Below are 24,626 nucleotides of genomic sequence, written 5' to 3' on the forward strand. Positions count from 1 at the left end.
CCTTTAAAGACTAATAGGAGAAGGGATATCCACAAGGCAGGGATTGAAAATAGGAGAGATAAAAGAGGTTTTGCCAGAAAAACTCAACAGCATGATCCTTTATCCAGAAACCAGAAGCAAGTCACATGGAAGAAATCATCAGCTTCTGAAAAGTTGGAAACAAGATTGCTCAAGGTCAGGGGATGTTACAAGTTGAAGACAGAAAGGCAGCCATAGGCCACAGGTTAAATGGTAGGTAAGAGGAGGAGGCTGTAGAAGAATAGGAATATGGATATAAAACCCTCAATTTAGAAGATTAGTTCTGAAAACAGATTGAGAGATGTATTGAAAAGACTGGAAGAAGAGCTGGAGAAAGACTCAAAGCAAGTGAACAATTTAGGACACATCATGGTATTTTGGAGAAAAAATAGTTCAGAGTCAAACAACAGACAGTAATAAATGAAACTGATGATAAAGAATAATTGAAGGAGTTTTAAGAGAATCAGCAAGATATGATAGTTGGATGTGGGGTTCTAAGAAGAAATTGATCACTTAAAATAGTAAACAATTATAAATTATCTAGTCTAACATGTTTTATCTGATAAGTCTTTTACTAACAGTCTCAGGGTATTTGTCCTTGTTTTGGATTAAGATGTAGATTCATTAATAAATGAAATAAATCATATTTTTTATTCTAGTTAAAACAATTATAAAAAGAGTCTTATCTTAGATTTTATAATACAGAAACTCACATTTTAAAACCTGAAAACTTGTCTTAGAAGTAGGAGACTGGCAGTTAAACTACTGAAGTAACAAATGCAAAAATAAAAAGAACAAAGAAATTACTATGTGATGTAAGTTAAGGATAACTGCCTTAAAGAACCTCATACCTTTTTAACAATATGTGTTTACTGGGAGACATTATCAGGACCATACATTAAAGAATAGCAGAGAAACTAGATAAATGAAGTCTATACATATATACTTTCAGCTGACCAAAGAATGAGGCTAATTACATGTTCACAAAATCAGTGAACACTTTCACATCTGATTTTCTAAATCACTGTTAGCTGCTTTTCTTTTACTTCTCTTCCTTAACACAGAATTAATCCCACAGTTATCTAATACATGCTCTTTCAGCTAATGAAAATTAAGGCAGCCATCTATTTTCTTTGCAGAGGATGCTTCTGTTTTACTAGAGAGAAGTGACATGAATCACACAGTTGCTTAGATATTTTAAAATTCATCTACTCTAATAAACTATGCACATTCAGTCACCTGTTTCCCACATTGCCCACACACAGGGAAGGTTATTTACTCATGCATGAGTTGATGGTATAAGCCAGAAGCTCTTCCTTGTTCTCCTTGAGGAAATTCTACCTTCCATGGCTTTTCATGTTTACTGGTCTGCCTCAAAATAGCGCCAGTGGCTCACTCCTTGTAATTATAATTTTTTACTACTTTCCCTGCTAACATTATAATTTGCATTCACAATGTGGCATTCTAAATTAAGAGAATTCACTTTTTTAAAAAATTGACATGTGATCCTTGTACATGCTTATAGAGTACAATGTGATGATTCGATGCAACTATATATTATGTAACCAGTAAATCAGAGAAAGAACTGGGTTAGGAGATTCAGCAGCAATATAATTAGCTTGAGAGATACTGACTACCACAATCTTTTCTTTTCTCATGGCTTTTTTTCTACATTTACTTTGTTCTTACTACTGATGGCTGCCCTTTCATTGTTGCTTTTTTCTGTTCTAGAACCATCATTTGCATGACTGGTTTATCATAGCCCCTCTACTCTAAACTTCCACTTGTATCTTTCTGTACATATTTACAGTACAAGATTCTGGTTTCCAATTTCCTTGGATGATTAACATAGAAATCCTGAATTGCTAACAAGAGGAATCTAATTTGGTTAGTCACTTATGGAATTCACATGTAAGAGGTGATGGGAAGCTCATTAACCTGTGATTGGGTTGCCTTTATATGATGTATCCATCTTTATTCCAATAAGCTGTGGTTAAAGCACTAGGGTATTATGGCACCAACCATTACTGATATTCCTCAGCAAGCATTTTGGTTAGATAACTTACTTAGAAGATGATCTGGGAGTGACAGGCACTATTATATTTCTAATGTACTTATTACTGGATGGTATTTTTTTACTAGATTAACCTATATTTTATACTTATTAGCATATAGCAATAACAAGTATGTAATAAAGTCATAGTTGCAATATATAAAGCACAGAGATAAAACTAAAAAAGACACACTAAAGAAATATTTCTTTAGTTTTTCAACATAAACGTGCAAAAAAATTCTTATTCCCCTAACTAAACAAATATGTATAAAAATTAACCATCCTTAATTTTGGATATCTTTTTGTTTTCAAAGATGAATTAACCTTTCAGTACTTTTCAATAATCGTGTATTATCTTAAAAAAATCTGTGTCATTCAAACAACACTGTAACTAGATTCAGTCTTTACTAGATCAGTTTTTACAGGTTATATTATTCCCTGCACAACAGCAATGTCAAATATCAATCCATAGTTATAGATATCTTATGATAGATAAAAGTTCTAGCTTTGGGACTGAGGTTACCCTGGTTTTTTTTTTGTTGTTTGTTTGTTTGTTTTGTTTTACTATTAGCACAAACTTGGACAGGTCCTGAAAATTGTATCAGGGTTAGTTTTTTTCATCTATAATATGGTGCTAAAATATTTATACTACATCAATTTATAAAGATTAAACAAAAACATATCAAATATAAAAATGCTTCAAGTGCAGTTCTGACTTATAACACATTAATAATTTAAATATTCTGGGGCAGGGATTTACATGGTTCTTCCTGTGAAGTCAAGACACATGGAACTAAATTTCTAAGAGCTCCTGGGAGTATCATGGTCTATTGCTCAGACTATGCACCACAAGAAAACTCCAAAGTCTTCCTGTATTTTTTATTGAGAATCATGACAATAATGCCATGTTTACAAAGTTATAACAATGATTTATTTTTTAGATTCAATGGACTTGAAAGTCAAGCTTACCACTACCAATAGTGATTGAAATGCAGAGAGAGTAAACTCAGTGCAGTGCAAGGAAAAAGGTCAGCAAAAATTAAGTGAAGTCATAATTCATGAAACTTTTAAGCAAATATTTCAACCAATACATAGTGTCTGTGAGTATTAAAAATGCAATATTTTTTTCCAATACAGCATTTAAGGAGTTTAGAAGATACTAAAGAAGTAAAAATGGCCAACATTTTCATGAAAATGTTCAACATCTTTAGCCATCAGGGAAATGCAAATCAAAACTACACTGAGATTCCATCTCACTTCAGACAGAATGGCAATCACCTAGAACACAAGTAACAATAAATGCTGACAAGGAGGCAGGGGAAAAGGAACTCTTATACACCACTGGTGAGTATGTAGATTAGTATAACCACATGGAAATAAGTATGGAGGTTCCTCAAAATACCAAAAATAATTCTATCCTATGATCCAACTATCCCATTCCTTGGTATTTACCAAAAATAATTTGAGTCAGCATACTTTAAGGTACATGCATACGCAAGTCCATCACAGCATAACAAATAGCCAAGTTATGGGGTTAGCCTAGATGTCTATTAGCAGATGAATGGATAAAGAAAATATAATATATTTATATATGTATATATATATATATATATATATATATCATCACACACACACACACACACACACACATGCACGAGGGAGTTTGATTCAGCTATAAAGAATGAAATTACATCACTTGCAGGGAAATGGATGGAACTGGAGACCATCTTGCTAATCAAAGTGAGCAAGACTTACAAAGACAAGTCTTATGTTTTCTCTCATATACCTAAGCTAGTGGGGCGGGGGAATAAAAGGACATCATTAAAGTGGAATGGAAACCAATGGGTAGATGAAGGAAAGCAGGGGAAGGAAGGAGGGGAGAGCAAAGGAGAGGTATTGGGAAATGAAGTTGATCAAACTGTTATATGCATGTATCATGTGCCTTAATGGGACCTTAATGAATATGCGTATTTAATGAATATGCATTATCAAAAAAGAAAAAAATAGAAGTTGCCTCTCCATTTTAACAGGTAAAAATCTGAATGAACTGAAAATTCAACTCCGCTTGGAAAAGTCAGAGAAGTGCAACCCCAAGGTAATCCACTGCTCCCCAAATTGGAAAGAGACAGACGACACAGAGAATCACAACATAGAGAAGCAGAACCCACCTATAGAAGCTCTGTAGGAACCAGTTAGTTAAAGGTAAACTAATTGACAAATTCCTTGGAGTGCAGCTAAACAACTCTGGTAGTTAAAAACTCCAGGAGGATGTCCGTGCATATAGTCGGGAATATTAAGAGAACCAGAAAGCTCAGAAAATGCGAAGAAGGATAAATGTCAGAAAACATAAAAGAAAAACGCTTACAGCTAGGCACATCATATTCAAACTTCAGAAAACCAAAGATTAAAAAAAAAAAATCTTGGAAAAAGTCAGTGAAATACGATAGCTCACTTACAGAGGAGCAAAGATAAAATTACATCTGAATGTTCCAAAATCAAGCAAGAAGAGTACAGAGTAAAATACATAGTGTTTAGTGACAAAAAGATAAAAATTTTAAAAACTAATAACCTGGAATCATGTACCCTACAAAATGTCCTTCAAGTAAGAAGAAATAAAGATTTTCTGACAAAAATTGAGAGGATTTGTTACCAGAGCTTCCTCGCAAGAAATGTTGAAGAAGTTCTTCAGAAAGAAGGAAAACAATCATGGTCAGAAACCTTAGAGCTACTTAAAGAAAGGAAGAGCACAGGAAAATGTAACCTCAAAACTGCCCTCTGTACACAAGAAGCCGTCTGTCCTACATGGCCAACTGTCCCTTTCCTCTGCCCCCAGGAGTCACCAGCTCCAGGCAATCATGAGTTCACCTATGCTGACATGTGCCTTGATAGGGACAAGCCCTTGAAAGGTGTGATCCCAAGACGTAAAGGTGGGCTTCACATAGTGGTCTTTCAATCAAGAATACATATAAGAGAATGCTGGGATGTTTAACTTCACCCTCTTCAAAAGGCTCTGCAGTCATCCAGCAGAGGTGGATAATCTATAGGTTGCACTTTCAAAATACACGAAAGTCATCAAACAAAAAGAAAAAAAAATGCAAAAATTGAATCTTGTTTCTTTGTCCCTTCCCAGGGAGAATTCTAGGTTTACTCTTTTCCTAGAGAGTTGCTTTCAGGGAATACTTTAAGCTAACTAAACCATCCTCCAGACTCATCTCCTGGGTGATTCCAATTCAGCAACTTTAATGGGGCTGTTATCACACTGGCATCTCACAACTAAAGTTAATGAGTCCATTTTTACCCTCAATATTTGCTTTGGCAATCCTTGGGTGTGAGGCCAAATTTGTTATATTTCATCAAAATATATCTTACACAAAATAAGCTGAATTCACTTTTCTCCGATAAAGACCATGACGGACGTGGAGGCAATAACTTATAATGACTGCAAACTCACCCAACCAACACCTCTGCTACTCAGCATGATGTTTTTCCTATGGTCTATGTGCAGTGAGTGTATGACTGAGCTAATACTTATATTTTATATATATTTAGATAAGTCCTTATTTTATATTTTAATTATATTTGTTTAATCAAAAGTTACAAAAATTAATATTTTGTGGCTCTAGAGAAAAAATATGCAATACATGATGAAATCGTGATTTAGGGAAAAGTAAAGAAGTAAAAAGTCTATATATAAATCTCTACATTTGAATTTCTTCAAAATATTTAGGGTCCTTGCAATAATAATACTAGTAGTAGCAATAATATTAGTAGTAGTAATGGTATTAGTACTAATATGCATGTTTATTATCAACAAGATGCTATTTACAGTTCTTTACATATATTAAATCATCTGATCCTCTAACAAATACTATTATCATACTCTGCCCTTTGTGTGATAGAGATTAACACCTCAAAGTTATATAATTATGAAATTAATTCATAAAACCTAATGCATTTCTTTCAAATATGAAACAATATAATTACAATTAACATGATGGATATTTAGAACATTACCACATATGCCGTGAAGATTCTTGGTGGAGAAACCATTTGGATATATCAGTTTTGAAAACAGAGTTCACTTTTGACCACAGAAATTATCACTGAAGTTCATATTTTCAGAATTCAAACTTATGGTAGTTTGAGAATAATCCAATGAATTATACAATGAATCAAGATGCAATACTGAAGTCTTATGCCACAACAAATTAGTTCTTATTAAATGAAATGTAGAAATTACAATATCAAAATAAAATTATTACTAGTTACTACATTCTCCAATGTCAGTATTTGAAATTTCATGAACAATGATATTAGGAATGATCATCTTTATGAAATAAATGTATCCTCTTACACAGATTAATTATAATTTATGCCTTTTTATCACAGAAGTCCTTAGTTACTAGGCTCCCTTAAAGCATATATGTAGACATGAATACCACGTGTTCCTATTTTCCTGTGATGATTAATTTTATGTCAACTTGACTAGTCAGAGATGCCTAGCTAGCTGGTCAAACACTTCTGAGTGTGTCCCTGATGATACTTCTGGAAGAAGTTAGCATTTAAATCAACAGAACAAGCAAAAAAAGGTCCTTCCTTGTCAAAGTAGGGAACCCAACAGAACAAAAAAGGGGGAGGAAGTATGAATTCTGCCTATCTTCTGAGCTAGGTCATCTATCTTCTCTTCTGCCCTCAGATACTAGAGCTTGTGATTTGGGGGCCTTTGGACCTGAGAACTTCATCAGTGCTCCCCTTTTCCTAGGCTTTATCCTGAGACCTTGATCTTGGAGAGAAGCTCTTGTCTTCTCTGGTTTTTGAGCCTGTGGACCAAGACAAATTACCCCACTGGCTTTCTGTTTTTCCATCTTGCAGACAACACATTTGGGGATGTAACCAGTTCTCACAACCAGCCCCAATCCTGCTAGGGTCAGTGCAGCCTGTCCTTACCTTCTACCCCCAAATATATACTTCTGGTTCTGTTTCTCTGGAGAACTATAATACACTAAGTATTTCAGGTTAAATTTAATATCAACTGACTATGTCTAACAGATAAGATCACATAACTTGAATGAGCCTTCATTACTCAAGCACTAAAGATTATCTAAATCACAACACACAAAAAATATACATAACGTAGGATATTTAAAACCAACATTTGACATGTGAGAAAGATTTTTATCAATCTCTAATTGTCATCATTAAAATATAATGCAAACTAACATCCAACAATACTTTTTTCTAACATTAATTTTTTTCTTAAGTTTTTATTAAAGTTGAAACAATCTAATATTAAAGTGGAAATTTGATTTTAAATGTTGGATGCCTATATCTAAGACCAGGACAACTATGTAACAAAGATATTATCCACCATTGCACAGTAAAGATGAACTTTTAAAAAGTAACTAGCTCTTTGTAATCAAATGAGAGGGTGAAAATAAAAGAAAATATTTCATTTTCTTGCTCAAGATATCATTGTAAATAAAAATGAATTACTATTTCAGATGAATTAATGGAGTACTGAAAAAATCAAGTTCTTTCTATCAACATTAAGAATAATAATATGTAATTTTAGATTAAATATCTTAGGGAAATCTTACCAAGAAATTTCTATATATTATAATTATCAGGTTGTATTCAGGTATAATTACTCTTACTAAATGGTATGTGGCTATTAAAAAGTCATCTGTCTTTTGAATTATAGTAGCAAACTCTAAAAATAATATATAATTATTAAATTTCAAGAAATATAAATTTAATTACTAAAGTTCAAAGGAAACAAGATAGGATTTTAGTCATGAAATTCCTTTTTGTATTACGAGTCGCCTTCTAATCTTCTAGTTCATAGCAGTTACTTATCATTAGTGAGAATTAATATTAGGCCAAGATGCTTCAATATGACAACCCATAGCTGTGTGGCAATAGATGGGGCCCATGCTGTAATGACTATTAAGGGTTTCAATTATGATATTTAACTATGGGTCCTCTTATTATAACTGTATTTTCCCTTTGTTTCTAATATTATTTAGTGGCCAAAAGTAAACTGAGAAAGCAAAAACATAAAAAGGCAAGGAGTTCACATGAGATGAGAGTTAACATTTCAAAAAATGCTTATGTGACTTTCATTCATTTCTGGTTATAAGAATGATCCTAGAAGATATATATTTTAATTTCTTCTTTGCACAAAGTTATTGCATAAGCAGTATTTTTATTTTAGTTTGTTCTTCCTTAGCATTAAAACGGCATGACTTCTTAAAAACAAGTCTCATTTTCAGATTTTAAAAATTGAAATGGGCTGTTCAGTTTTGCAGAATAAGATTTAGGATTAACTGGTTATTATTTACTCATAGCAAATAGAAAAGTCAAAGTATATGCCTATAGTTAATAGGTGCAAAAATACTTCCTCAGTATTTACCTATAACTTCATCAGTGCTGCACAAGAAAATTTAATTCCTGCACCTTTTTTCCATCGACTACCATAGCATTCTGTTAGCTATTTTGCAAGACCATAATTTTCTCATCTTATTGTATTACAATGACAGATAGGGAATGAAATAGATTCACAGGATAGTTCTTAAAAGTTTGGAATTACGTAGATATAAAATTCTAAACATTGGACGGAACAGTATTATTATGACTTAATGACCACTGATTCCCAAACACTCTGATGTGTCCCGTGTTTTCTAAAATCAAGCTTCAACCTCTGTACAATATCATGAGTCAATTTGAGTAAAATCATGTCATTTATATTTAAAGCATCTTTGCAATTTTCCAAGGGGTATTTCATTTCCAAGGGCTTACACCATTTTATTAAACAAAAGAAAACCAGTAATTTTTAAGTGATTTCAGAAAGGTTTTATTTTTCACTTACTTATTGAAACTGAAATACGCACAATTAAATCAACTAAGACAGGAAATTTTGTCTTTTGCACTGTGGCTTAACCTGTGAGGACAGTTGTACTTCACACTGCATCCCTCTACTACATCAAGACAAATGATCCTCAACAGTCCTGAAGTTTAATGTATATTAAGAATTGTGTGAGAATTGATAATAAAGCACCTTAAGAATGCACATTTAACAATTCTGTCTTTGCTGGAGCCTTTCCCTTTGCCTAGACAGTGCCTTCTACTTTCTCTTCCAGACCATATGTGATTCCTTCACAGTTTACAAAAAAAGAGCTGATACAACATTTCTCATACTCATTTTCTCTGACCAGAATTAATCCTTCCCTTAATATTCTTTCACAAAACATTACACAAAACTATTTGAAGACACTTTCTTTGGCCTTCTGATTGTGCAGTATAATTTCTATAATGTAAGACCGCCTGAGGGTAGAAAAATCTGTTATTTAAGCACACTTAACAGGATGCATGGCACTGAGAGCATAAAATAGAAGTCTGTTAAATTGAATTCTGGAAAATGCTTAAAAGAAAATAAACTATAATGTATATGTTGATACATGCAAGTGTTTCAGAAAAGTAACATATTCTGTTTCCACTTCTGGAAGATACAAAGTCATTCACTCAAGACTATTCATTCATTTTCCATGTTCATGTAATAGGGAAGCTCACCCCCTACTCCAATGACCATAATGATTCTATTCACAGGCACACTGTGAAGGCCTACTCCTGTAACTCTATCAGCATGGCACTCCTGGTCCAAAGGCTACTTTAACTTAAAAAGGAAGGAAGAAAAAAAAAAAAAAGACTTACGAATTACTAATTAAATTTCTTTTATTTTATATAGTACATGTCAATATTTCAAAATCATCTCAGTTCAATTCTTTATATAGAGAGAAACCTTCAATTTTAAAAAGTTATTCCAAGGGAATACATAAGTCACAGAAAGAGAATATGTTAGATAATAGAAGTAATAGAAATATTAGATTTACTATCTAATAGTAATATTATTATCTAATAGAAATATTATTTACTTTTTATCATAAATTACCAACTATACAATCTAGTCATCTTTTCCACATGACATATTCATTAAACTAACTAAATTAGTACCTGAAAAAAAGATAATTGTTAAAATTGCTCATTCAAATTAGCCTGACTCAGTAAAAGTGAGAACCCAAAAGCCTTATAAATTCCAAATAAATATAATTTTAATAAGTGGATAAAAATTATTGTTTAAATATTACACACTAATAAATGGTTCTCACAGATCTTATAAGTCATTTAACCTACACTGATATCTAGATTATTTTCATTCTTGGTATTTTTAGTAGTCTTTTTTTGAAGTTCTCCCTCCTTACTGATTAGTCCCTTACTTATTTTAGTCTATAAATAGCATTAAGTAAAGTTTAATTCTTACCAGTAATCTATCTTCTTTATTAGACAAGAATTTAAATTGCACATTTTCTTTAATACTTTTGTGTTCTAGTCATTTTACTGTTTCCGTTGAATTGTCTTTGTCTTAACTTAAAATTTATAAAGTTTCACCCACATCTATTGTAAAATATGCTCATGTGCTCCTATATTCAAACAGTCCTACTGCTTGTAATTAGTACATATAGATTATTATTTGGGGTATAACATAAAAGTAATATAGTTCATACTAATAGTAATATTTCAAGGTAGTTTAATTATTTAATTTACTTTTTAAAGTCTGAATCCCTCTACAGTTTAACTATATTTGTCATGAGCCTTTATCTTTACCTGGTAGAACCACAGAAGAAATAAAAAGCAACTAGCTGTGAAATGACCATCCATAAGTGTCAAGATTAGGATATATTTGGCTTAGGACTTTTGTGAACTACTTCCTAGGTCTCTGACCTTGTGAAAGTTATTCAATGCACCTGAGTCCTCAATTTTAACATGTATTAATAAGGAGGAATTATATGCACTTGATGTATAGGACTGATGTGAGTAAATTGTTTTGAGGCAAAGTCTAGCATGTAGAAAATGTCCAATAATGCATAACAATCAATTCCTTTCCTACTTCATTCTATTTATCCATTCTATGCATTTTCTATTGTATCCTTCTCTTCCCCCTCCTCTTTCTCTTTTTCCTCTTGGTAACAGCTATGTAATGCCCCAACTGTAAATATTATAATAGTGAGTATGTGTGTGTGTGATACGTGTGTGTATCTGAATATATATATGAAAGAAAAGAAATCTGAGTCAATTAGGGAAATATTGCACATTTGTAAATGGCCTTTCATGAAGTTTTCAATGCCTCTCTCTCTTAACAGCACCACCAGAAAGACACAAGCTGAGTCAGAAATATCTTAGTTATTTTACATTCCACAATTCACCATTTGGCTACTCGTATTATAATTACTTGTTAAGTGTTTTACATTCCTTCTCTTTCTTAAGACTAGGATTCTCTGACAAGGAAACAGATAAAGAATACACTTCGAAAGGCCACTGTGAAAATAAAATATGAAATGCTTAGGGCGATGTCTAGAAATAGAAAACCATGAGGTAAGTGGCTCCTTTCCAGACAATTCTGCCCTCTCTTCCCCATAAGTGAAATAGTAGAAAATTCTCCACTTCATAACATCCAGACAAAATCCATCACAAGACTGACAGCAGCAAGTTCATTTGTGATTCTCTAAGTCTCTACATTACCAGTTTTCTCAGAAATGAAGCCTGATTGAGGTAAACAGAATCACTAGAACAGGATCAGAGTCTTCTGTTCCTCATGTTATACTTGGCTTTGACTACATGAGGTCAGGAATAATATCTCTAATAGCTTTTTCTCCTTTGTTTCAGAAAATGGAAATGAGGGTTCTAAACTACTAAATTATTGGGTTTTTATAAGTTATTTTGTTATACTGGAGAAATTACATGTATTTATTTGTACATATGTGTGTATATCTATATCTTATATATCTCTCTATATATTATATAGATATACACACCTTGGAATGATACTCTAAAAGAAATTTTCATTCATTTTATTCATTACTTAATGATAAACATGATCCACTTAATACTTAATTAACTGATGTTTATTAACTCAAAGTTTACTTAACCCCAAACTTAAGTTCATTAGTTTTCATGGAAGTAAGAGAATAATAAAAGTATAATTTTACTTTAAAAGATATATTTCTCAGAAATGGACTGATAGTGTTCTATTGGAATAATTTTTTTTTAAAAAGCAGAACATAAAATAAATCTAAATAAGAAAATAGGATGTTAAACAATGTGTTAACTCTTCCTAAGATTTTTTTAGCTGAAAATATATATTTTAATGAATAACTTTTGAAGTAAAATGTCAAATGTAAATAGCAATATGTAAACATACTAAAAGAATAAAAATATGTTTGGGTCTTCTTTTCAAATTTAAATTTAAGATATAATGGTAGAAGCAATGTAAAATTTATGAACAAAGAATATGAGGAATGGGAAAATACAATTTCTATGAAAAAGATTAACTCAAGTATAGCTGAAACATTTTTTTCTATTATTGAATAGTTTGATTAAATAAATATAAAGATCTTCACAAACCACCCTTTTAAGTTAGATTAATATCAACAAAAGATGTAGAGATTCATTGCAATTTGAAAATGGAAAACAAATCAACATATAAAAAGTCAACTACAACCATAGCTAAAATATGGATACATGAAAAACTGTATTTTTAAACCATACATCCAGATAAGCCTTCAAAATCAACTATTTCCAGCTAACAGAAGCCTAGTCACAATCCATCTTCTTGTCAAGTTCAAACACATACTATATTAGTAGACATATTTTCTATTCGAAACCAAATTGCTAGTATTTTACAATCTACTTGTAATACCCTGAAGTCTGTTTATGCACAAATACATATAAGATTAACAAATATAACATATATACAGAAAAGTGTCTGAAAACTATATATGGAGATTTATTTCTGAAGAACACATATGGGGGAATTCTGTGTTACTATGTATATACAGTATTAAAGAATATTTTTAAATCTAGAAGCAAGGATTCTAAATCATTAATTTAGAATCATCCCCTTCAATTACCAGTTTAATTATATTTTAATCTTTTCAATAGGATTTAAGTTATAAGCCAAAATTCATATTAAATGGAACAAAAAAATCTACTATTCCTTTAACTCTTATAAGAAACCCTAACAAGGATGAAAATTTTAAAAAGACATTTAGACTTACCCCATTTAATGGATATGTTTTCCATCCTAGTTCTCCCAGCACAGTTGTTGTATCAAGCAACACAACTGGAATTAAATAGATAAAACTTGCATGAATTTCTCAACTGATGCAAAATGCTAAATTATTTAAATCTATTTTTCATAACATTAGCTTTAATAAATTTTATTACTTAAATGTTTTTCATATATATAAAATATTAGCATACAATAATATCAATGATATGATACATGAAGTGGTGATAAGTTAATTTTAAAATAATGTACATACATTGAGGTTTAACAAGGTTGAAATAAGTAAATAATTGAAAACAATTTTAAGTCTTTTATAGTAGATATTGAAACCAATGAATAAACCACCATTGTGCTTCTCCACTTTTATAGTTGTTTTGTATACTACTTTTTTTAAAAACCTGTATTAAAGACAACAAACTTCTTTATTTTATTTTTGTTATTAAACAGTTTTATGTGTAATCATCAAAGTATGAAAACAACTGGTATTGAGTAAACTGCTCTTTAAATCATAGACTTTATTATTATAAGTACTAGTTATACAATAATTAAGAAGGAAGGCAAAACAAATAAAAACTATGTGCCTTTTTTTCTATAACCAAAAGTAACTCACATCTGGTTTAAAACAAGGCAGGCATGTAAACAAATAATGAGCACACATTATGTTAAATTCTAAAATAGCACTCTTGCAAATAAACTGGACTAAGATTAGGAAAGCAGGTCAGGAGGGCTTCACAAAGGACATAAAGCTTGAGCTAGGCCAGGACATAGGCTCCTTCAACCCCCCTGTAGTGAGAATTTTTTTTTTTTTAATTTCAGAAAAGCATCTATAAAGTAACTGAGATATGACTAAAACAGTTATTCAATCTCTGGAGTGAGAACTAAGAATAGGAATTATTTTGAAGTAGGAGGTTGGAAACAATGCAGGAAGGAGCTGGAAACTAACTGGTTAGAGATTTTGTGGTGTTTTCAGAAAGAAAGTATATATATAGTGCTCAAGATTTCACAGACCTATACTTTCAACTAATCCTTCCCAGGCCCCACAGAAGCCCTCAGGCAGGAGATGGGTTACACTCTGAGAAACAATCCGCTCCTATCTCATCCTTAGTTTCAGTTAATTTTGCAAAGAAGGTGGGCTTTTGTTGAGTTTAAAAAAAAAAAAATGCCATTGTGATTATGCTGTTTGGCATTTGCTCTTTAGTGTCTGTTGTAAGGATTCCACAGTTCCACTTGAGTGGAATTGTATCATACATTTCACTAATACATTCTAAAATATAAAACTATCATTGAATTTCTGGGATAAAACTCTATATTCATTGTGGAATACTAGTACTAAACATACCTGTGTAAAACTAAGCCACAATTTATTAATTTTATTGTATTAATTTTCAAACATATTTCAAAAGATAACAGTTTAATGAATCCTCATATACTATTCACCTCACTTTAATAATTACCAATTTATGGTCAATCTTGTGTCATCTATATGTATATACCTTCTCTTCCACTGAAAGATTTCTCTGACACAAATTCTAGTACTTATATCATTCCATCTGTAAAACTTTCAGCTTTTATTTCTAAAATACTTTTTTGATATCAACTATCTTAATATAGAAAATTATTTCTTAATGTCATCAAATATCAAGTCAGTGTTTAATACTCTTTATTGTCTCAAATCAACAGAAATTCAAAATCCAAATAAACGATATACATTACAATGAGCTGACATTCCTCCATAAGTATGTTTTTATTAAATCTCCCATTATATTTCCTAGTTATTTATTGGTTTTACTTGCTAAAAAACTTCATCCTTTTTAAAATGCACATTTCTATTAATTGTGCAACCCTTACATCCATGTAATTAGGGCTACAATCAGGCTATAAAATATTTCCATTACCTTGCCCCTGAAATTTCTGGTGACCCTTTCTTTATAGTGCATTCTTTTCCTATCCTATCCTCTGTAAATCACTAACCTGATTTCTGTCCTTATAATTTTGCCTTTTCCAGAATATCAAACAAAGAAATCATGTAGCATGTTAACTTTTGAGCCTGTTTCTTACACTATACTTCTGGGATTCATGTGTGGCTTCATGTATTAATAATTTCATTTTACTGCTGAAAATGATTCCACTTTAGGTAACTTCTTTCTGACGGACATGTGGACTATTTCCAGTTGGGAACATTATATGTGAAGCTGCTGAACTTTCATGTACAAAGTTGTAAACAACCTACTTCGTTACTACAGGGGAAACAACTAGGAGATGGATTACTGGTTTATACAGAGAATACTAACCAAAAAAAAAAAAAAAAAAAAAAAAACCTGTCGAAATTGGATCCAAAATGGCTGTAAAATTTTACATACCCAATAGCAGAATGCATGGTTTTATACTTTCTTCACCTATCAGGCCCTGGGGTTAGTCAGTTACTTTTAAAGGTTTTCTAACATGTGTACTATCTAGTATCTTGCTGTTTTAATATGTGTGTCCCTTAATGACTAATCAATGATTTTTTTCACTACTTTAAATCAATTTCCTAAGGAAAAAAAGATCATTTGCCCCACATTCCAGGTTTTCTTAATTGATCATGAGATACCACTGAACAATATATTTCCCCATTTCCTGCATTTTCTTTAAATAGGTGTCAGAGTGTGTGTTTGTGTGTGTGTGTGTGTGTGTGTGTGTATTTATATATAGTGGCTTTGTCAGATTCAGGTTTCATTTTTTTTTTTTTTTTTTTTTTTTTGCATTTTGTCACCCAACTCCATTGGCAATGTTTCAAAGTCCAAATCCCAGAAAATAGGGAACATATAAACATGCACTGAAAACGTAAGAACTCAGGAATCACCTTGCATAGGTTTCCACTGGTAAAAAGTAACTGGACCATACACAAGGAAAATGACTGTAAGGGACTGAAAAACCACACATATGCTTAAATCCATGCATTCATAATGACTTTATACCTAGTGTTAACTTGTGCAGGATGTTAGAAAAGCATTTTTAAAAGTGGTTAAGTAAATTGAAAAGAATAAAATATGTTATTTTCCTTTTCTACATGAACTACTTCGGCCTAACAAAATAGTTAATGAAGAACATTTCCCTTATTGAAATATTCCAGTTAATAAATGAAGAAGGAATGACTGAATTAGGTTATACCATTTGCTACTCGTAATTAATATATTTAGGTAATGGTTTTCCATGACTGCTAACATCACAAAAAGAAATAAAAGGAGACATAAAGGGTTAGAGCTTCTAAAAAGGCTTTCTTTATAGTTTAATTTACTCCATATTACCATACAATTCTAACAAACCTGAAGTGAGAGAAATAGTAAGTGCAATAAAGGTGAAACACACACACATGCACACACATACACGACATCTGGATTCATTCAATGCAACAAAAATAATCTTACATATTGGACAAAAGGATGAATAACTCACTACAATAAATAGTTAAAACAATAAGCTTATCTTGTCACTAAATCGAAGTTCTTTTTATTTTTGGTATGTACTATTCGTGGTGCCTAATCTGGATTGTCAACTTGATTGGATTAAGAGAAGCCTAAAATTAAGAGGTTTCTGGGAAGCATCAGGATGCTTCCAGGAATGATTGGCATAACAGATGCAAAACTGATGTGGAAACCAGAGTCTATGTGTAGGCAGCACTGTCCAATAGGTTGGGGCCTGGATGGAACAAAAAGGTGGAGGAGGAAGTCAAAGCAGATGCAAACTCTACTGCTCTTGAGTGGGTGTTTCAATTGCTACTGTGATCCCCTGAGGACCTCAGACTCCTATTCTTTCACTCTCCCCAAGCTGACTCTGACCAGAGACACTCCAAGTAGTTTCCAGGCCTTTGGTACTGGACTGGGGTTGCACCACTGACCAATCTTCTTCTGAGGCTCCAGCTTCCTGGACTGAGCAGTTACTGTATTCTCTGGCTCTCTAGCCTGCAGAAGGCCATTTTGGGACATCAAGCTTCTGACCCTGTAAGCCAAACTAATAAATTTCCTTTCTGTAATCATACATATATATATTCTGTTGGTTCTGTTCCTCGAAAGAACCCTAAATAATCCACTATTCAAAAGAATAGAGAATATCTGTATTTACTTCAGAGTAATGAACATTTTATGCTTCTGAAATAGCTTATAATTTCTCCATAGGGGAAAATGACAATACTAATATACAGTCACCAAAGTAAGGACACTCTATATCGTTTCTTCTTCAAATAATCTCTAAAATATCCTATAAGGTTTATTTTTCCATTTAAACAGATCTTTATGAAATCAGTATGTTGAGACACATGCATTCCTATGTTTAATTGCAGCAGTATTCATAATAGAAAAGATATGGTCACTGAATGAATGAAAAGAAAATGTGGCACACAGACACAGTGGAATACTATCCAGCCATAAAAAAAGAGTGAACTCCCGTCATTTGCAGCAACATGGAGAGAACTGGAGATCATGGGAACAGAAACACAAATACTACATTTTCTCACCCATATGTGGAATCTAAAAGAGTTAACCTTACAGAATTGAGCATAGAGTGGTAGTTACCAGAGGCCAGACACAGTGTGAGGGGAGAGGAGGGAGAACAAGAAAAGGTTGATCAAGAAAATAGGTGCTTAGGTTACACTTAGAAGAAGGAGGTTCTGGTGTGTGCTATTTCACAGGACAGAAACTGCAGATAATAACAATGTACTCTGCATTTCAAAAAGCTAGAAGACAGGATTTTGAAAGTTTTCAGAATAAAGATAAAGGTTTAAGGAGATTGATTTGTTTAACCTGATTTAAATATTACATAATGTATACATGCATGAAAACATTTTGATATCTTGTAGATCAGGATGGGATCCTTATCCCGCTAGTGTTGAAAGTTAAACACCTAAGAAAAACCCAGGCAAGTGTAGAAAGCAAGCTTATTTAAGAAGGGAATAGAGGCAACAGACTTCTCTGAAGAGAAGGGGACCCAGAACTGGGTGTCCCTGGGAGTGGGTGTGTCTTGCTCTTTTATAGACCCTAGAACCCCCCACCTTCTTTCTCTTCTCCATGTATGTGCCTAAGAGCGGGAAGGAGCAGCAGCTCCTTGGGCTAGGAAGTGAGATCCCAGAGGTGTTAGCTGTTAGCAACCCACCATCTTTCAATAACCACCTTCATCTTCTCAATTTCCATCATTCATTACCTACACTGACTGCTGGACCTTTGACCCCTGACTCAGTTTGCTGAGGAATGTGACATTCCTGTCCACTCAGGCCAGGCAGGGCTGCAGGTAGACTGCTTTTTGGCAAAGAAAGCATGTGGGGAGTCAGCACGGTGGGCTCATCTTATAGACTTATTCTCTTAACCTTGTGTTCCCACCATCCTCATCTGTCTGTCCTCTAAGAATTTCATAGTAGCCCCTTAGTATGAATATTTTTTGTTTTTATGTACCCTTAAAAAGTAAATTTTATAAACATTTTTACCAAAGTTTACAAAAATCTTTAAACATCCTTCTTCGATGATGTAAATTATATAATTTTCTCTACTTTGACGAAGATCTAAATTTCTATTTAAATGCCAGCTGTCTATAGAGGGCATTCAGTATTTTTAGCTGTTGATCCTTATTCTTTGTTCTGAAATAGCTTTATTGAGGTACAGTTCATATACAAGAAACTGCACCAAACTTACAACTTGATGAGTTTGGACATACACATACAGCCATGAAACCCCCCCACAGGAAGACAATAAGCATTTTTACCACCTCCAAATGTTTCCTCTGGTCCACTTGTTTTTTTCCCCCCTCTGGTTTCATTTTTGGTTGTTTGGTGTTTTGTTTTTGCACGCACACACGTGTGTGTGTGTGTGTGTGTGTGTGTGTGTGTGTGTGTTAAAAATACTTAACATGAGATCTACCCTCTTAAATTTTTGAAGTGTACATACAGCATTAAACTATAGGTACCACACTAGACAGTATACTAGAATTTATTCATTTGTACACATGCTTCATAGTCATTGATCAGCATTTCCCTACTTCCTGCTCCCCTCAGGCCCTGCCAACCTTCTACTGTCTGTTTCTATGAATCTATTCAAGATAACTCATCTAAATGGACTCATGTGATAGTCGTCCTTTGATGAATGGTTTATTTCATTTAACATAATATCCTTCAGACCCACCCATGTTGTCCAATAAAGCACGACTGCCTTCTTTTCTAAGGTAGAATAATATTCTATTGTGTATATATATATACATATATACACAATATTGTGTATTTATTGTATCCAATTTATCCATAGATAAGACTTTTGTTTTCACATCTTGCTATTATGAATAATGCTGCAATGAATATGGGCATGCAGATAACTTCAAACTTCTGATTTCAGTTCTTCTGAATACGTACCCAGAAGTAGAGTTGCTAGATCTCGTGATAGTTCTATTTTTAATTTTTTGAGGACTCTTTTCCATAATGGTTGTATCAATTTTCAGCCCCATCAATGAGGAATGAGGGTTCTTTCTTTTTCACATCCTCACCAGCATTTATTACCTTCTTACCTTTTGATAAAAGCCCTTCTAACAGGTGTATGTCAATCTCACAGTGGTTTTGACTTGCATATCCCTGATTAGTGATGCTGAGAACCCTTTCAGATACCTGTTGGCCATTTGTAAGTCTTCTCTCCAAGTCCATTCAAGCATTTTGCCCTTTTTTTTTTTTTAACTGGGATTTTGGTATTTTTTGCTTCTGAATTACAGAAGTTCCTTATATAGTTTGGATATTAACCAAATGTTTCTTTATCTTTAAGTGCTCAACTTACAGATGAGAAAACTAAAGCTCACAAAGGATACATAAGTTTCCTTGAAATCATACAAAGCAACAGATTTGGATTCCAGTCAAGGAGACTGAATCTAAATATTTTTCAAAGTATTGGTTTCTCCCAGCTACCATCTTAAATTCAAATTCAAAACTCTATTAATAGGTTTTTCTTTTCATTTCTGTAGATACAGGAAAGCATCACTATTTCTTCTACAGATTGTACCTCTTCCTAAGTTTAGTTTGATCCCATGTCTTCAGGAAAGATTTGAACAGAAAATTCACAGGCACTACCTACAAATGAAGACATTCAAATACAGGGATTATTGGAGAAAGTGTTAAAAAAATCCCTGCTATGTATTGAAATTTATCAACAGAGACTTTCTTTTCATAAGTTGTACATAGACATTATGGCCAATACATTAAGAGTTTAGTTGACATAATTATTATTCTTTCTAAAACATATTTAGACTGCTTTGATTTTGATATTTGTAATTGTCAACTGTGAAGTATATTCATTTCAAAAAATAAGAAAAATTTGTGTATGTAGGTATAAAAATGTAGATCCTTAGTAGGTACTTTTTGTTTCTTAGTAGCTTCCAGAAAGGAGATAGACCTAATTCCTTTATTTTCATTATACTGCAGTCAGACCTTTTAAAAATTCCTAAGAATAATAAAATTTAAAATTTGCATTTCAGAAAAATCAAGGACAATGCGTTGATATTAAACAAACCTGAAGATTTGAAATTTTTAAATATCATCATATTTGATGAATGTCTTAATTTTATCATTTGTTTTATTTTTTAAAAAATCCCACAAATCCAGGATTTTCAGTCACACTAATTACATTGAACCCAGCAAGGTGAGAGCTCCTCCTACTGACTTTAAACAAAAGTTATTTTACACAAAAGTACAAAATTATTCTAAACCTAGAACGAAAAAATAAATTACACTTACATTAACATCAGTTAAAAAAAATCAATACTTTTTCACTTTAAATTTAGTGATAATGTTTTAAAGAGCAATATTAACACATTATCTATTTAAAGAGTACAACTGAAATTATAATTATTTATTTATATTATAATGAATGAGAACTTAGATAAACCAAAAGATAAATACTAGGCTGAGGATATTAAAATAAGTTTTAAAAGTATGTATCTCTTAATAAGCAAGATAATAGATGTTTGTAAAACTATACCAATTTTTCTATTAATTTTAAGAAAAAAACTTTTCAACATTCTATTTCTCTCTGAAAATATCTCCTAATTTATTAGCATTTCCTTTACTCATTCTCTAATATAAGAAAATGTCACTACATTATAACATAAAAAGTTTAAAAATATATATAACTTTGGTAGTACTGTATTAAATCTGAAAGAATATTATCTAAGACTCGAAATCTTAATACTAAAATTTTAGTCTTTAAACAATTTATCAAGTCTTTATCCCTTGTAGTAAATTTAAGGAATATTAGTTTTATAAAAGTTAGTGTACTGATTTATAGTATATAATAGGTCAACTTTATTCAAATGAAATAATAAAAAGGATGATTTTATTTATGTACCATTCTGAAAAATTAAGCATTGAAGACAAACTAACTACAAGAAATTATTATTTTAAAATAATTTTGCAGTGAAAATTTAAGTTAACAGTACATGAATTGAGTACTGGAATTTGTCGATAGTCTTAAAAGCTCAGATGATCATAATTACATATTAGGAGAATTTTAACACACTTCATACAAAACAACAAACAAATACACAAACATTTTTTTTTGTATAACCATTCAATTCAGAGATTGTAGAACCCAGCAAGGGAAAGTTAAGCTCCTAAATCACAAAATAACAACACATCAGTAGAGGTTTATGAAGGGTCTAAGTCTCGCTCACTATAACACACCCTACCACCTCCCTTAACTCTAAAAACACAAGCAAATGAACAAAGGAAACATTCCTGATGTGAGGATGACCAGATATAATCAAAGAACACTTCAGGATATAAAATACCCCCCAAAAATTGAGCAATAAATATATCATTTATGGTAACTCTGAAATATGTTTTTACAGTTCTATTCTTTTGAGAAAACAGGTGAATTATTAGTGACAATTTTCATTGATATTGATTAATATGAATGACAATAAATCATAATAAAATTTGCATTATCATTTCCAACATATTTTAATGCATCTGTGTCAATTTTATTGAAATATTCATAGAACTGAAAATGTGGAACCTAAAAGATAAAACTCGCTCACCCAGTTTTGACAAAATTGCATATTTTTGCGTGGTAAAAACCAAAGTTTTAAAATTCCAGTTCTATATACTATGTATGTCTACCCTCATATCTAGTTGGAACCAATATTTAATTCCACAAATATCTAATGCATAATGTTTTAAATATATAGGTTGGATAACTGTTTACCCCAGTATGTCCCTGTGTGTACTGATATTATTTTTAGGACAACATAATCCAAAAAGTATCACACCTTCTTAAAAATAATAAAATTAATTTAATCTACAAACGGAGATCAACATTTGATTATTAGGCTACTGAGAGCACTTTGTCCTGTTGTGGTTGTTTTTAATTCCACTGTTGCTTTTCTTCTTATTTTTAATATAGGTGATGTTAACAATTTTATCTACTCTAAGTTCTGACCATCTGAAAACCCTACTGTGAAACCTAAGGAGGGAGTACACGGTAAGGTTAAATAACTCTTTCAAATCAGAGGGAAAAATACCAAGTCTGGCTCAACCCTGAACTCACACCCTCATTTTTCTACTCCACTAGTTAAGGACATCTTTAACAGAAAGCACATCTGTGTCCCATGTATAGAATAAAGCATTCCTTTTTAGTTCCAATATTAAAAAAGTTATAAAAATATTTTTATATATTTATATGTACTTATAACTATTTATATATTTATAAGCTATAAAATATTTTTTACTATTACCTTAAGTAGAAAAGGACAAAAAAAACACATTTATAATCTACTTATTGAACTTCCTTTGAGAATAAATCAAGTAAACAAGTTTGCTATTATTTATAAGGTATGGAACACTGTAATGAAGAACTGCTCTGAAAACCTTATCCACATAATGAATAGTCAAGTTGATTTAAAAATATAACAAGTTCATCCTCACTTTTACAACTTCTTATTAGGCTCTGTCAAGGCACCTCTAGATTTTCATCCTACTTGACAGATGTTTTATCAGCTTTCTCTTTATAATCATTCCTAAAACCTGTCATTACCAGCATTTACCACAGGCAAAAGAAGGGGAGGTGATCTAGCTACAGAGCCCTCAGCTTCAGGTTCACTCCTGGGTGCCTAAGCAAGGTCATTAAGACCACAGCATCACCTGAGAAGCTGTGCTCTTCCATGAGACAGGTTATCCCTATGGTTAGAAAATAATAGGATAGGAAATTTGCCATGTTCCTAATTAATAGCAGTATATAATTTCTCCTTTTGATATTTACAAGCACTTTAACCTATAAGTGAATTCATTCTTTACTACATAATTTACATTCGTTTCTATTACACTGTTTAAATTGATAGAAAAGTCTACTTAGCTTTACTCTTAGATTTGCCAGTCTTATATTAAATAAATGTCATGAGTTTCTCATCTCTCACACAGAAGTGCCCCATTTAGCCCAGACCACTGAAGACCATTGAACCTGCTCCCCATTGCTTCCACAGCATCAAAGATGATTTTTGCCTTTCTAGTTCTAGCCTTTCTTACATTCCCCACCTGTCTTTCATGAGCTTTGGACAGTCTCCATTTTTTTGAAAGAATATTATGAAAATTAAGGTCTGAAGCATTGTTTTTATATCTCTGGCAAAAGACATTGTGACTACTTAATTCAAAGTACCATCTATAATATAATGGCCATCTCAACGCAAAATCTTTTATATAGAATAAAAGAAAGATCTAAAAAAAGGTACCAAAACTTTACTTCAAAAGGAAATAGTGGTTTCACATTGGAAAGGAAAAAAATGGAATTTAAGAAAGAATTACACTAGTAAAATATCCTTTTCTCCCATTGAAAATGGAAGGAATTTTCCCCCTGCCTTATTTTACACTTCATTACACATATGTGGAATTCATGAAAATAAATTTTAACTTTCTTCAGTAGGGCATATAGGGGCACAGAAATGTTACTTGATTTTAACTAATGTATTTTGATACTATTCCAATCAATATTTATTGAGTCTGTAATATTTATACCTCTATTAGATATTGTAGGATACAGATAGTTTATAAAATACAATATCTACCTTTCAGGAGTATTGGCTATAATTTTATCACTTCCACCACTGGAATTTTTGTGTCTCCTCCCATAGTACACTTTATTCAAACATGTAAATAGCAAAACCAATTAAAATGCGCTTATTTAGAAGTATAAACAAGAAGAGCTCCAGCTATTTAGTAGACTGTGTAAAACTAAATTGCTATTCTAAACAGGCAGACATCCAATATCACATCAACATCATCATCAAAATTGTCAGTAACTGGATCACTTATCCCAGTTTTTAAGAAAGTGTCAAGGACTGAAAAGATTTTAGAAATTCATCCTAGAAGTGAGCAGGATGAGAAATAATAATTCTCTACCTGTAAAATACTCTTATATTCTTCAAAATAATCCCAAGTACAAG

The 24,626-nt window shown here is 32.1% G+C and overlaps 1 protein-coding gene across 3 annotated transcripts in view; it reads right to left on the minus strand.

The window, feature by feature from the left end:
* The window catches only part of Epha6 (EPH receptor A6), an 874,627-nt gene that overhangs the window by 802,971 nt on the left and 47,030 nt on the right, over positions 1 to 24,626 (minus strand). For all 3 annotated transcript variants that reach the window (XM_047563348.1, XM_047563345.1, XM_047563346.1), the window contains exon 2: positions 13,183 to 13,247. In XM_047563348.1, the coding sequence (XP_047419304.1) occupies positions 13,183 to 13,247 (65 nt within the window). The remainder of the gene's footprint in view (positions 1 to 13,182; positions 13,248 to 24,626) is intronic.

The sequence above is a fragment of the Sciurus carolinensis genome, chromosome 9 (assembly GCF_902686445.1).
Source record: "Sciurus carolinensis chromosome 9, mSciCar1.2, whole genome shotgun sequence".
Classification (NCBI taxonomy): Eukaryota; Metazoa; Chordata; class Mammalia; order Rodentia; family Sciuridae; genus Sciurus; species Sciurus carolinensis.